The sequence below is a fragment of the Dama dama genome, chromosome 22, assembly GCF_033118175.1.
Source record: "Dama dama isolate Ldn47 chromosome 22, ASM3311817v1, whole genome shotgun sequence".
In the NCBI taxonomy this organism is placed as follows: Eukaryota; Metazoa; Chordata; class Mammalia; order Artiodactyla; family Cervidae; genus Dama; species Dama dama.
Window position 1 is genome coordinate 12,335,812 of NC_083702.1, and position 14,234 is coordinate 12,350,045.

Genomic DNA, 14,234 nt, shown 5'->3' on the forward strand with positions numbered 1-14,234 from the left:
CGTATTTAAGCTGCCACCTGCAAAGACTGTGTAAATAAGCAGACACATAAAACCAATTCCATCACTGAGATGAAATCCCCATGACACTGCACTGTGAACTGTAACAGAGAAAGGGAAAGAGAGACTGCAGTCCTCCAGCAAATTCTATTTCCTCACAGATAAGCCTTATCAGGCATTTGTACATAGTTTTTTTTTATTAGATTCACTGGATCGTTTTTCATAACAGTCCACTACAACCCAGGTAAGCAAATTTACCAGCTCTACAAGAAACCAATTTGCCATCCCATTCATGTACCTTTGCACAAGACAAAGTCCAGTGGATGGGTAGCTTCTATTTCTATAAGCTGGACAAATTCTGCTTCCCAAAAGGATTGGTAATTCCCCAAAAGGAGCATATCTATCTTACATTTAATTTTCTCAGGGCATCCCACACAGTGCCTCTAACACATCTCATTTCTGGAACACCAGAAAAGATCAAATCTATCTGAAAAAATAGACTGGAATACAGATCTATCCACAGTACTCTGAAAAATCATTCATAATTCATCTCTATGTTACAACAGGATGAGCAGAAAGAAAAGTTAAACAAACAGTCCAAGACAGAGATCCCATATTTTCAAATCAGACTTTAAATGACAGGGAAACAATTAGCAACCTCATGGAAAAACTGATTTAAATTCAAATAATGGCTTTCCCCATGTGACAAATCAAGGCAGAACCTAAAATTATTAAAATGCTAATAGTCACCAGGGTCCAAAGAGAGAGAACAAATGACAAAGCAAAGATTTACAGATAGTAAGTTTCTCTTGCTGTCTACACAAATAAAATCAAACTCCAAAAGCAAAAAAATACACAGAACAAAACATTAAACTCACCTGCTACATTGTAATTTTTAAAAAATTACTCTGATCACACAAAATGCCAATGAAAGTGATTTAAAACAATTATTTTTAAAATAAACTTCCAACTCAACTCAGTATGCAGGAATATTATAAGGAAGGCATTATAAGCAAAAAAGGAGTATGACAATATCTTATTAGATACTGATTAGAACAAAATTAAAAAATATATATCATCCAAAGTCTTAGTTTTGTAGTTCAACCAAGCTCACAGCTGGATTTTTATTTTATTCTCCATCAAATAAACACACCAAAACCCTTCCCCATTCTCAATTTAAGAAAAAGAAAAGACTTCTCCTGTGAAAACATACATTGTTCCATTTCTCCAATCACCAGTACTTGAAAGTTCAGTAACAAGAGGAGTATGAAACATAACAACAACTGGATATACATTTTTGAACCAATCTTCTAAAAGGACTTCATAATAATGAACTGTACACATCAGGCAATTCTAAGCAATGTGTTTTTTTCATTTGATAGGATTCTAGACCAAGATCTCTGTGGTCCAATCAGATCAAACATCGAGAATGTATCTAAATCCCCAATCTCAAACTGAAATGGGGAAATTTGTTTAATTACTGTAAATCCTATTAAACCAATCTTCTTTGTAAAGTGGAAATCTCCGACCTCTGAGGGCTGCAGAGGGTGTGATGAATGCAGAGTTTAATTAGGGCCCAGACTGGCTCACTGTAATCTATTCATTAGCATTCTCAATTCTCTATATCTCATTGCTGTGTTTCACTTTACTTTAAAATTGCACCCTTCGTTTTTTGGAGCAAAGTTATACAATTTTAGGATTGTGTGGTAATTATAGTGGGTGCAGGAAGAATCTGTTCCTGCCAACACGGGTGTTTAATTAGGGCAAGGGGCGGAATCCAGATAAGGCAGTGTTCACCCTCCTTCAGCGCATATGGTATTTTTGGCACCAGAGCCCTGTGGACTGTTTCACGTCCACTGGACTCGAGTACTAAGTTCCCACCATAGTCATTTTGAAAGATTTGAATATTTTGCCTTTGAATGTAGCTTGATAATTAAAAAGGTTACTGTTATTTGCTTTTTATCCACACAGCTTTTAAATACAGGCATAATTAGCTGCCTGAATTATTTGAAAATGAAGTCGATAATTTTTTTCCTCGTAAATATGGACTTTTTCAGATTGGTTGATGATAAAAACCATCTTGGTGATGGGCATATTTTCAGCACCAACAGAAAGGTATATTGATGGCTAGTTAACTCAATGATAAATTCAATAACATCAATTTAACATTCAACTTCTATCAAAGTGTAATTTATATCTCATACATAACCAATCACACCAAGCTGCCTTTCTTCCACCTAAAATCCTCAAATTTGACTAATTAAAGAATCTTTCTTTAAAAAAGATTCAAAAAAAAAAAAAAAAGATTTATAAGTTAAACTTTCTTATAAATGTCAACAGAAAGAACTGCTACTCCGTGTTGGTACTTAATAAATATTTACATCATCAACTTTTAAAATTAATTTCCATCCTCCAGTACTGTCAACACAGATTTGCCTTGTGGTGGTTTTATTACGATTGACTCTCTGTGGCTCAGCTGGTAAAGAATCCACCTGCAATGTGGGAGACCTGGATTTGATCCTTGGGTTGGGAAGATCCCTGGAGAAGGGAACAGCTACTCACTCCAGTATTCTGGCCTGGAGAATTCCATGGACTGTACAGTCCATGGGGTCATAAAGAGTCGGACACACTGAGCGACTTTCACTTTTTTTTTTTTTAAACATTTGTTATGGTAAATCTTGGGCTTCCCTGGTAGCCCAATTGGTAAAGAATCTGCCTGCAATGCAGGAGACCTGTTTGATTCTTGGGTCAGGAAGGTCCCCTGGAGAAGGGATAGGCTACACACTCCAGTATTCTTGGGCTATCCTCGTGGCTCAGATGGTAAAGAATCCACCTGCCATACGGGAGACCTGGGTTTGATCCCTGGGTAGGGAAGATATCCTGGAGGAGGACATGGTAACCCACTCCAGTATTCTGGCCTAGAGAATCCCTACGGACAGAGGGCCTGGCAGACTCATGGGGTCACAAAGAGTCAGACATGACTGAGTAATAAGCATGCACACACATGGTAAATCTTAGAGCATGTGGCAAAAGTACATTCTCACAAGAACGGAAAAAAGAAAATATGTGCTGAAAGAAAAGACAGGAAGAGAAACAGAAGTGAAATGGGAAAGAATGATGAGCAAGCAGACATGGTAACCAAAAAAAAATTAAGGCACAGAACCAGTCTGGAAAAGGCCAAGAAATGGGGGTGCAAAATATAGTACTAAGAAAAACAGGAAAAACAAAAATAAATGAACCAAGAAGAGAAAAATCGTTTCATTTGCATGAACTCTGATTCATTTATACCAGAACACATGTGCACTAACCTGGTTCTCCTCCTGCACGACTCTGTACTGCTCCTTCCAGACGGTGATTTTGGAAGCTTCATCCTTCCTCAGGGCTCGCTCCTTCTTCAGCTCCGGGCTCCAGAAGGTCTTGATACTGTTCATCGAGGAACTTAACTTGCTCTCCTTGACCTCCACGTCCTTCCGTAAGAGGTCATTTTCCCTTAGCACCTCCTTGAGCTGTGTCTGCAGATCCATGATGGTGTTGTCTCTGGCCTGACGGAGGGAGTGAGGAACAGTGGAGGCCATGCTCACCGGAGGCAGGTGGTGCTCCCCAAACGCTATGGTGTCGCTGGCGACCCCGCTGCTCGCTATGTTGGGGCTACTGCCCATAGCGGTCATCCGCACGCCGTAAGGCAGACGGCCCCCAGATCGGCCGAGGGTCATGGTGCTCTTGGGTGTCTCTGAACCCACGTTCTCGTGGTCACTTAGGTACATGGGGCCGGAAGTGGCATAGGCAGCATTGAGGGACTGGATGTTCTCCATGGACAGGGTCTTCCCACCGCCTCCTCCAACACTGCTTCCAGAACTCCCTCCGGTGCTGTTGGTTCGCCGATGACCCAGGCGAGGGGAACGTGGAAGTCGAGGGGACCGCCCCGGGCTCTGGGTGCTCGGTTCCACCTTCCCCACTGAGCGGGCACTTCCATACATGGCTGCAAGATGAGCTCAGGGGCCGGGAAAGGTGCGCAGCAGGAAGCAAAACACGGAACTCTGGGAGGCTGCGCTGTGGCTCTAAGTCGGCTTAAGGCTCATCAGAAGCATCAGGTCTTCGCTGTCCAACCCTGAAGGAACAGCTCATGCCATTATCTGTAATGGAAGGTACTGCACGTTAGCTCTTGCAGGAGGAAACATCTCCCCTCGCAGACACTTTCACTACCCCCACTTGAGGATTTCCCCTTTTATCATCTGCTGACGGGTGCGTCTGTTCACAGCACAACTTACTTCTCAGTAAGCATCATTCCTAAAACATCCAACACGTCTCAGAACGGAACACCGAAACCACACCAAGCAAATGGAAAAGGAAATGAAATAAGGGGCATAAAGACTGGCAAAAAGAAGATAAAACTCAATGTTTCAACATATCATTTTCTAACTGGAAAATCCAAGGTCATCAACTGACAAAGACAGGACTCAACAAACTACTTACGCACAGATCAATATATAAATATCGAGACTTTACTGTCCATTAGCAATAAAAGTTAGAAAACACAGTTTTTGTTTTTTTTTTTTTTTTTAGAAAACACAATTTTTAAATTCCAGTCACAATAGCAGCAAAACCATAAAAATGCTCTGACATAAATCTAACAAAAATGTGCAAGAAATTTTTGGAAAAACTCTAAAACTTTCCTGAACAAAAGGAAAGTTATCCATGTTCACAGATGAGAAGACAAACACTGCCAAGGTGTCGTTTCTTCTCCAACTCCTCCTTTCAAGTCAATGAAAATCCCTGCAGGATTCCTCACATAACCTGACAAACTCTGTAATTCAAATGGGAGGGTAAGGCACAACCACCAGCAAAACAATCTGAAACAGAAGAACAAAGGAAGATGTCCCCTAAATGGCAAGATATTGATACACTATAGGTCCATGATCCTTTATTTACAATGCAAAAATTTTTTAAACTCTGAAAATAATTTTTTTCCCCTCTTTAACTCATTTAGGAGCAATATCTGGCATGATCTTATATGAGGTCACTTATCATTTATAGGTACCTCACCTAGTGTAATTATTCATACACTTCACTGAGAAAATAACATGATTACAGGACACTGCATAACGCCCACTGGACATTGTGGAGAAAAAACCTGGACTCCAAAACCACATCTGAACCCTGGGATTTCTCATAAGGACTCGAAGCCTTTTAAAGCTATAGTGATTAAAACTGTACAGAACTGGCCCAAGAATAGAATCTAAATTATACATGAAAGTATAGTACATGCTAAAAGTAACATTTCAAAACAGTGAGGAAAGGATAAATCATTCAATAAATGGAGTTTGAACAACTGGTGCCTGAAAAAAAAAAAAATAAGTTACATCTTTACTTCACACAGTACACAGAAATAAATTCTATGTACATTAAAGATAGAAAATTTTAAACTATTAAAAGTACTAGAAGAAAACTTACAGGAATCCCTGTGAATCTGAGTAAAGGTAGGGATTCTTAATTAAGAAACAAAAGGCAAAAATACATAAAGAAAAACAACTAATACATTCAATTATGTCAAAATGACAAAGTATACCAAAAATGAAAAGAAAACCCAAACTCTTGGTGGAAAAAAAAATCTAGCATATGTATAAAGATTTGTATACAAAATATATACAAAATTCCTACATGTGAAATGCCAAATCTGAACATCAGTGGTTAGAGGCAGGGGAAATTCAAAGGGTTGGGGGGAAATGTCTGTGGAGGCTCTTAGCTTCACTTGTAAAGCTTTATACCCATAATGCACAAATACTTGAATTTTTTAATAGGAAAATATGTTCATATTCTAAAGTATAGTAATTAAGACAAAATTTAAACACACATAGCATAGCCATCTATTATACACTTCTCTCAAACATAAAACAATACAGATCTAAACTAGATCTCTGTCATTTCCTAATAGCTTTCTATCAAAGAACTGGCTTAAATCAAGTAACAGACTTCAACATATTAAATAATATTTTAATAAGCAACTGAAAATACAATCCAAGTAAATCACATGGTCAAAAATAAGATTTTAAAGTGTCTATATAGTCCAGCCAAACTCAAACGAGTTAAAGATCTTCAGAAATATGAATACACTGGCAATCCCATCTCCACTTTGGTGATCCAGTAAAGACAGCCCTGAGGTAACAATAAGCAGGACAGGAAACACACAGTCTTGTCTCAGAAATAGCAACAGGACACCAAGTTCAGACACTGCAATATTCTGCTAGTAATGTTAGGAAATTCCTTCCCAGGAGGAATCTAGCTCAGGAAGCAACAATCTGGACTGTAAGGTAGGTAACAAGCAGTAATCTACATACTACTGCTCAAGCAAATTCATCTTCAAGATCAAAGAGGTTTGCAAAGTTTTTTCTCTTTAAAGTAATCTGAATATTGCTTAAAACAAGAGAGCTACTCATTACCCAGAGCCCCTTAAATGATAACAAAAGCTGACGTACAGTAAATGTTTACCATATGTCAGGCACTGTGCTAAGAATTTTATAAGATTTAATATTTATAAGCCCCCTCGCTGTTGTTGATTAGTCACTAAGTCGTGTCTGACTCTTTGCACCCCCATGGACTGCAGCATGCCAGGCTCCTCTGTCCATGGGATTTCCCAGGCAAGAACACTGGAGTAGGTTTTCATTTCCTTCTCCAGATCTTCCCGACACAGGGACTGAACCCACGCCTCCTGCGTTTGCAGGCGGATTCTTTATCACTGAGCCACCGGGGAAGCCTCCTACAACACAGGTGTTACCATTATCTCCATTTTACAGATGAAGAGCGTGATGCCTATGGGTGTTGAGTGACTCATCTAAAGCTACAGAGCTTTTAAGAGGTAGGGCCAAGATCTGAATTTAGGGCATCTAATTCCAGAGCCCTGGGAGCTCCCAACTATTACACTGTGCTTATCTGCCGTCATCTGCTCATCTCAACTGTCCAGTTTCAAGGCAGTGTGTCCTGCTAATCTAAGACGCTAAACCTAAACTTTAAGGCATACCTTAGGTATTCTCCGGTATAATGCTTAAATAATCATACGTATCCCTCTATTAAGGAGAAAGTCTTTTTTAAAAGATGGTGGGTAGAAGAACAGAGTCAGGAAAACTAACAAAATAAAGAGCAGTAATTCAGTCTCAGGAATCGTGCCACCAGAACTTTGAAGTTGTCACGCTCAAGAAAAAAATTCCCAGCTGTGCTTTGGTGCAAAACTCTATTGTCCTGTAGTTGAGTAACTAAATCACACTAAAGATGCTGAGATCAGGAGCACAAATCCACGTCGAGTGTTCTACGTGAGCAGGTGCACTCCAGAGTTTCAAGCCACTTTCAGACCCAAAACGGCATTTGCACATGGAGTCTTTGTTACTATTAGAATTGTGTTCATTTCTAGTAACACCACAAAAGAAGAAAACCCACTAGCTCTGTCCAAAGGCTTCATCCTGGCTTTCTAATATGAGCTTCAGGGAAGACAGTGTTTAAAAAATTCAAATTTCTTTTAAAAATATGCCAGATCCACAACCACAAGATAATAATCCTTGTACTTTATAACAAACAACTGACACACACATTAAAAAAAAAAAGTGACCAAAAAAAAAAAAAAAATTAAGCCATATGATCCCATTTATATAAAATTCCAGAAGGAAGCTATTAGGACAGAAGCGAATCAGTATGTGCCTGGGGCTGGGGGTTGAGCAATGGATCATGAAGACAGATCAGGGATCAAGGAGGGATAGAAGGAAACTTCTGTGGTGACAAAAATGTTCACTGTCTTGACTGGGGTGAGCCTTCCCAGGGGTACACAGGTCAAAATTCAAACTGCACACTTTAAATGCGTTCAGGGTATTGCACATAAATTATACCACAAAAGCTTGAAAAAAAAACTTTCACGTTCCAAACTCCCCTGCCCTGAGTTAATCCAAAGAAACACCTTCTCTGATTACCTACCAGGCTTCCTGACTGCTGCTGGGGGGAAAAAAAAAACAAACAACACACGTGCAGCTGTTCAGTTTGAGCCCATGATAAACTGGCCCCAGAGTTCTCCAAGCCCCTCAGCTGGCTTCCTATCCAATATTTTGTTAGCTCCCTAACCCGTATCTGCTGTGGTTACTTCACACCTCCTCACTCTACTCATCAGACAGCACACATGAGCCTCCCAGGTCAGAGATGAAGAACTTTGTTACTCACAGCACAGCCAGCACTATGAGCATCTTACCCACCCACTCGAGGTCCCACAAGGTGGCACCACGGGGCCTGGGCAGACACTATGCATGCAGTGGGTCCGCAGAGGAACATGAAGTTCAGGGAGCCCGCCACCGGACAGTAAGCAGTAAGCAAGCCTGATCTCTCCCAGTGGGAGGCATTACCTCACCCCTCAAGGTGGCTTGCTGCAAACACGATGCTGAGACATGCTTTTTCTGAATCCAGTAAGTTTTTAGATAACTTTATAAGAGATAACTAACATGGTATTGTTTCCTGAAACTTTTGTTTCAGGCGTGCACAGGAACACACATGGACCATTGTGGATCACAATTTAAAGTGCTTGCTGTAAACCACTGCCAGAATGATCGTCTAGCAATGGCCCAGATGAAGAGCAGTCAGGGCCTTGCACTCAGGGCATTCAGGAAAGAAGAGACCAGTGGAGGACACGCCCTCCTGACAAGTATCCCCTAGTATTTTAAGGTACCTGCCTAAGTCATCTGCTACTCTTCCCTTCAAGAGGGGAAGCAAAATTCCTCTGTGTACCACCAGTCTTAAAGGATTTGCTTCTGACAATGTATCACTTCCAAAATGTACTCATAAAGACACAGCGGCTTCTGTCTTGGTCACTCTCTTGGATCTCTGGCTCTGGGGGAGTTAGCCACCACGCTGTAAGGGTATTCCAGCTCCCCTACAGAGAGCACCAACAGCCACGTGAGCAGGCCTGGAAAGGGACCCTCTGACTCCAGTCAAGCCTTCAGACGACGGCAACCTCACGGAACACCCTAAGCCAGAACCACCCAGCTGTGCTCCTCATAAAAACTGTGTTGTTGTTTAGTCTTTAAGTTGTAGCCTACTCTTTTGTGACCCTATGGACCATAGCCACCAGGCTCCTCTGTCCATAGGATTTCCCAGGAAAAATACTGGAGTGGGGTGCCATTTCCTTTTCTAAAAACTGTGAGATGACGTGTTTTTTTCTTAATCCAGTTAAGTTTTTAGATAACTTTTTACATAAGAGACAACCAACACAGACAGTATTGTTTCCTGAAACTTGTTTGGGGTGTGCATGAACACACATGTGCACGTTGGATCACAACTGAAAGTACTTGCTGTACACCACTGCCAGAATGGTCCTCTAACGCGATGATTTCCCAAGCGAGTCAGCCTCCCTGCTCCCCGCAAGCCCACAGGGTGACACAGAGGGGCCCAAACAGGAGATGCGTGCGTGCAGAACTATTTTCACACATTACTTGCTTTTCCATTGTGCATTCTCACAAAGGTATAGTAGTGTTTTCCAGAGGCTACATGACGGCTAATGGAATGTGTAGTCCTATGCTTTTAAATTTTCTCAGTTTTACTGTCTAATATGGTAGACAGTAATGGATACAGCCCACATAAAAAAAGCTATTTAGAGTCTGCATAATTTATGAGTGCAAACAGATGCTGGAACAACAAAAAAAAAAAAACTAGGAACCACTGCTCTAAAATTTAAATATGACATAATCACACACACCTACATACTTCCTGCAATGGCATCCCAAAATAAGAATCTAAACTCCTTGGCACTGCAGACAAAACGTTTCACGATCTGGGCCCTGCCTGCCTCCCTAAAGATGGGTCACTTCTTAGCCACTTTCCTTTTCCGTGTAACAACCATGCTCAGGTACCTGCGATTTCTTGAAATACCATCCTCTCTTGTTTCCATGAGCTGCTTCTTCCCCATCAACTAGCCTCTTACAACTCATTCTTCCAAAGTAAGCTTAGTCATCACAATCCTACACAAACCCTTAACCCCGGTCTAATTTAGGCACCCCTCTTAAAGTACCAGGGACTTTTAAAACAATACATTTACTGTGTTTCAGTTAATTAACTACTTTCCTTACAGGCAAAGGAGTCTTATCTTCAAAACCCAGCAACGTGCCTAAAACAAGACAGCAAAAGTGTCTGCTAACTCCACAAGTTAACCTAAATTCTAGTAAATTCATTAAGATAGTTCTTATACATTCAGGAGGTAGTGGTAATCTTGAAATGAATTTATGGAAACGGCAAATAAAAGCAATTAAGACAATTGTAAAGAAAACTTGTCATTTCCTTCATATTAACAAACTTCATTTTTAATTTTAACCAAATTTCATAAACTGACAACCTTCTTCTCTGTGTGCACTGTGATATATTTTTGTCCTCTCATATTATGCCCTGAAAAATCACAAACATCAAATATCTGAAACAATGAACTTAATTTTTAAAACAATGAAGTCACCTTTTATTTATTTATTTTGGGGCTATGCTGGGTCTTCATATCCTATGAGATCTCTCAATCAAGCAAACGGCAACTAAAGGTTAAATCAGAATAAAAAATGTGGTACCCTGCTTCTGTAATTATAAAAGTTTTACAACTTTTATTGGTTTTAATAACTCATTTCTATTCTCAAAACCCTTCTACACATGGGGGGCAGGATTTGAGATTTACTCCTGTAGCTCTTTCGTACAGTTCCTTCTAAAAAACGTCCACCTTAACTGCTAAGAAGAAAACTGCTTTTTCTCTCCCTTAACCAGAATATATAGATGGCCATAAAGCAGCAGTGATAGAATAATCCACTCTGATACCCCAAAAGGAATGAGGGGAATAAATGCTGCTGAGACAAAGCAGAACATGGAAGGCACAAGAGGTCGATTCTTTGTCATCTAAGATTTTTCTTAACATTTTAAATCCTACTTCTCATAGTCACTACTATGTTTCTGTGAGTTCTTAAAACAGCAGCAACAAAATGGAGTTCAGACCTGGCCACTCCTATATATTCACACCACGAAGCTTGTCATCTAGGTCAGGAAAACCAGAAAGAGAAGAATACTGGAAAGTTCCAGGATCATTTCTCCCTACAAGAAAAGCACTGGTTCAAAAATCTATATACATGCTGAGAAAGAACACCTACCCCCAAAGCCCGGCTCCGGCCCACATACAAATACATACCCACTGAGAATCCTGGAGTCCAACCAGGGGCCTGAAAGTAAAACACACTAACACACACGACGGTCGTGTCCTAGCCTTCCACGCTCACTCTTCCTGCAAACAGTGTGGGCATCACAGCCGCCCTCACCCTCTCCTTGCAGATTAAAGGATACTAACAGCGCTCCACATTCTGGGTCCCCAGAGGAGCACCAAGTACTCATAAATCAAAGGAGGGCAGAAAACCCTCTAACACAACACAGTAACCTACTTCCAGTTAATGACAGCTGGAAAGGCTGACACACACGTGCTAGCAGATATTTATAAGGGGAACTAGAAAACACAGCACCCGTTGGCTAGTTAAAGCTTTACATATGCAATTCTGACCCAAATCCCAAAATTACTAGTCCAACCTGCTGTGATGAGTCACACTATTACTAAGTAGCATCAACTATCAGAAAATGAGTATTTTAAAAGACATTTTAAAGACATTTCAACATTTTTTAAAATGATGTATAGTTGATTTACAATATTGTGTTAGTTTCATGTACAGCACAGTGATTCAGTTACACATACTCTTTTTCAGATTCTTTTCCCTTCCAGGTTATTACAAAATATTGAGTAGAGTTCCTGTACTATACAGTTGGTCCTTGTTGATTATCTATTTTATACATAGTATTGTGTATATGTTAATCCCAAACTAATTTATTCCTCCTCTGCAACTTTTAAGATTCTGTTCATTTTGTTCAAGGGTTAAAAATGTCACTAGGGACTAGAAATGTGCTGCTATATTAAGCCCTCTATTAAAAGACTAACAATAGACCAAAATTTTAAAATCCAATTCAAGTACAATTTGGTGGAATCTATCAAATTTTAAATGTGCATACCCTCTGACCTAGAAGTGTTGCTTTTAAAGTTATTCTCTGGGAAACATATTTCACAAGTTTAAGGATACAAGTGCAATGATGTTCAATTATTGTATTATTTTGTACCAGCAAAAAGAGAGAACTTAAATTTCCACCACCAAGAGACTGGTTAGATAGATAATCCTATTTCCACACTATAAAATACTGCTGTGAAAAAAAACAAACAAACATATAAGTAAATCTCTATATTTGACAATTTCTATAAAGACATCTATGATGTACTGTGAAGTGTGGGGTAGGGAGCATGTTACAGAAGAATTGTAAAATACAATCCTAACAGCAGACAAAAGGAGACATGTATGTTCGCATATACACAGCAATGATTTGGATGGCGAGGAGCTATTTCTCAAAGGTCAAATAGAGCCACTCTTTCCCTTGTACACATGCATTTCTTTTTCTTTTCAATTGTTTTAACAGAGAGCATATATTACTTTTACTCACAGTCTCACCACAACTAAGGGCTTCAATAAGGCCCTCGACCATTCAACACTATAATATGGTAATTAATGGGCTAGGCCCTAAGCTGACAAGGTCTCTGTGATGAGTAAGAGGTTAAAGACAGACCCACAAGTTAAAGAAGCACCGATGTCTCTGCTTCCACCCCCGGCATGGGGCCTAACAGTTCTGCTAACACCAGACATCAGGCTGTATGATCTTGATCTGATCCTCCTGGAGACCAAAAATTACAGACCTGTGAGGCCGGGCATGTTGTGATCACACACGGATAGGAAGAGAGGACCCTTGCTAACGGCAGCCATCACCACACCCGTCACAGATGTCACTACACTCTTTTTTATGGAAGGGTGAGAAGGTTGAGTGACTCAGTTACGATCAACTTAATGATGGCTTTTAATAATTCTTATCAATCAGTTAAGCTAATTGTAAGGTCTATCAAAGCTCTCACCATGACAAATATCTCGTCAAGCAGATACTTGGAGTAAACACAATGTTATTAATCATGGCTGTTCTCTACTTAAGTGAGCGACCTGAACTACTTAGTTCAAAAGAGCCAAGTTCTAGGTTGTTAGCCTTCCCCAGTGACTCCAGTCCTCACTGCTATTTGATTTCTACAAATCCTAAAATACTAAACGGTTTGGACAGCAGTTACTTTCCATTTTATAGCACATCTCATACTACGTTACAATCAGTTCAACAAATGCTACCAGACCAATCACACTGAACAAGTATATTGGAGAGACACACATGTTCACAATCATGTGTCTCAATTCTAAAAACCTTTGAAAACCACCAAATTCTCTAAGTAATTTCATGACAAAAATCACACCTGAACTGATATCGAAATACTAATGTGTTTGATGAAGGAACTGGAGGGTGCCCCCTGACCTTGCTTGGAAAGTTAGATAATACATAGTAGACGCAGCCGATCACCTTTCTGAAACCTAAGAAATTCTGAATTCTGGCCCAAAAGGTCTTGGATATAGACCTGTGTTATGGGATAAGGTTAAACAGTCACATCACTGTTGGTAAAAACACATTTATAACCAGGGAGAACTAAACACAAAGTTTTTAACTATATAATTATATATTAAACTAGGTGGTGAGTACACAGGTATTTATTAGACAACTCAATCTTTTTTGCATGTCTGAAAAGAAACATTTCATAAATTTAAAAGTTTAGGTGAAAAACTGTAAGTATCCAATGTTTTATTTCCTTAAAATAATAAAAGTATTTGTATTCTAAGTGCTTGCTTTCATCCTCAAAAAAATAAAGAGCATTTGGGAAGCAATAAGTTTGAAAATGGTTAAGTGTCTTAAAAACATTCATCTTTTGATCCAGTAATTCCAAAACCAGGAAATCCTATATACTTAAATGATCCAAAATGTAGGAAAAAAAACACTACATTATGATACACCAACTTTATTAGTACTTGTTCAATTGGGAAATGTTTAAGTGAAATCTTTATGATTACATGCCATCTACAAAACACATTTATAACCAATGTCTCATATGAAAAATGTTTATAATACAGTAAATAAAAGTGAACATACATTTGCACATATACTCTCCATTTTGCAAATACAGTTTATCCATGAACTCAACAGGTTTGAACCTCACGCATCCAATTATACATGGATTTTTTTTTCAACGGTAAATCCTACAGTATTACACAATACCCAGATGGCTGAATCTGTGG

At 39.5% G+C, this 14,234-nt stretch overlaps 1 protein-coding gene across 5 annotated transcripts in view; it reads right to left on the minus strand.

Annotated features, from left to right (window-relative positions):
• Positions 1-14,234, minus strand: part of ERC1 (ELKS/RAB6-interacting/CAST family member 1) — a 270,574-nt gene that overhangs the window by 244,462 nt on the left and 11,878 nt on the right. For all 5 annotated transcript variants that reach the window (XM_061124651.1, XM_061124648.1, XM_061124649.1 and 2 more), the window contains exon 2: positions 3,306-4,130. In XM_061124651.1, the coding sequence (XP_060980634.1) occupies positions 3,306-3,974 (669 nt within the window). In that variant the 5' untranslated portion in view covers positions 3,975-4,130. The remainder of the gene's footprint in view (positions 1-3,305; positions 4,131-14,234) is intronic.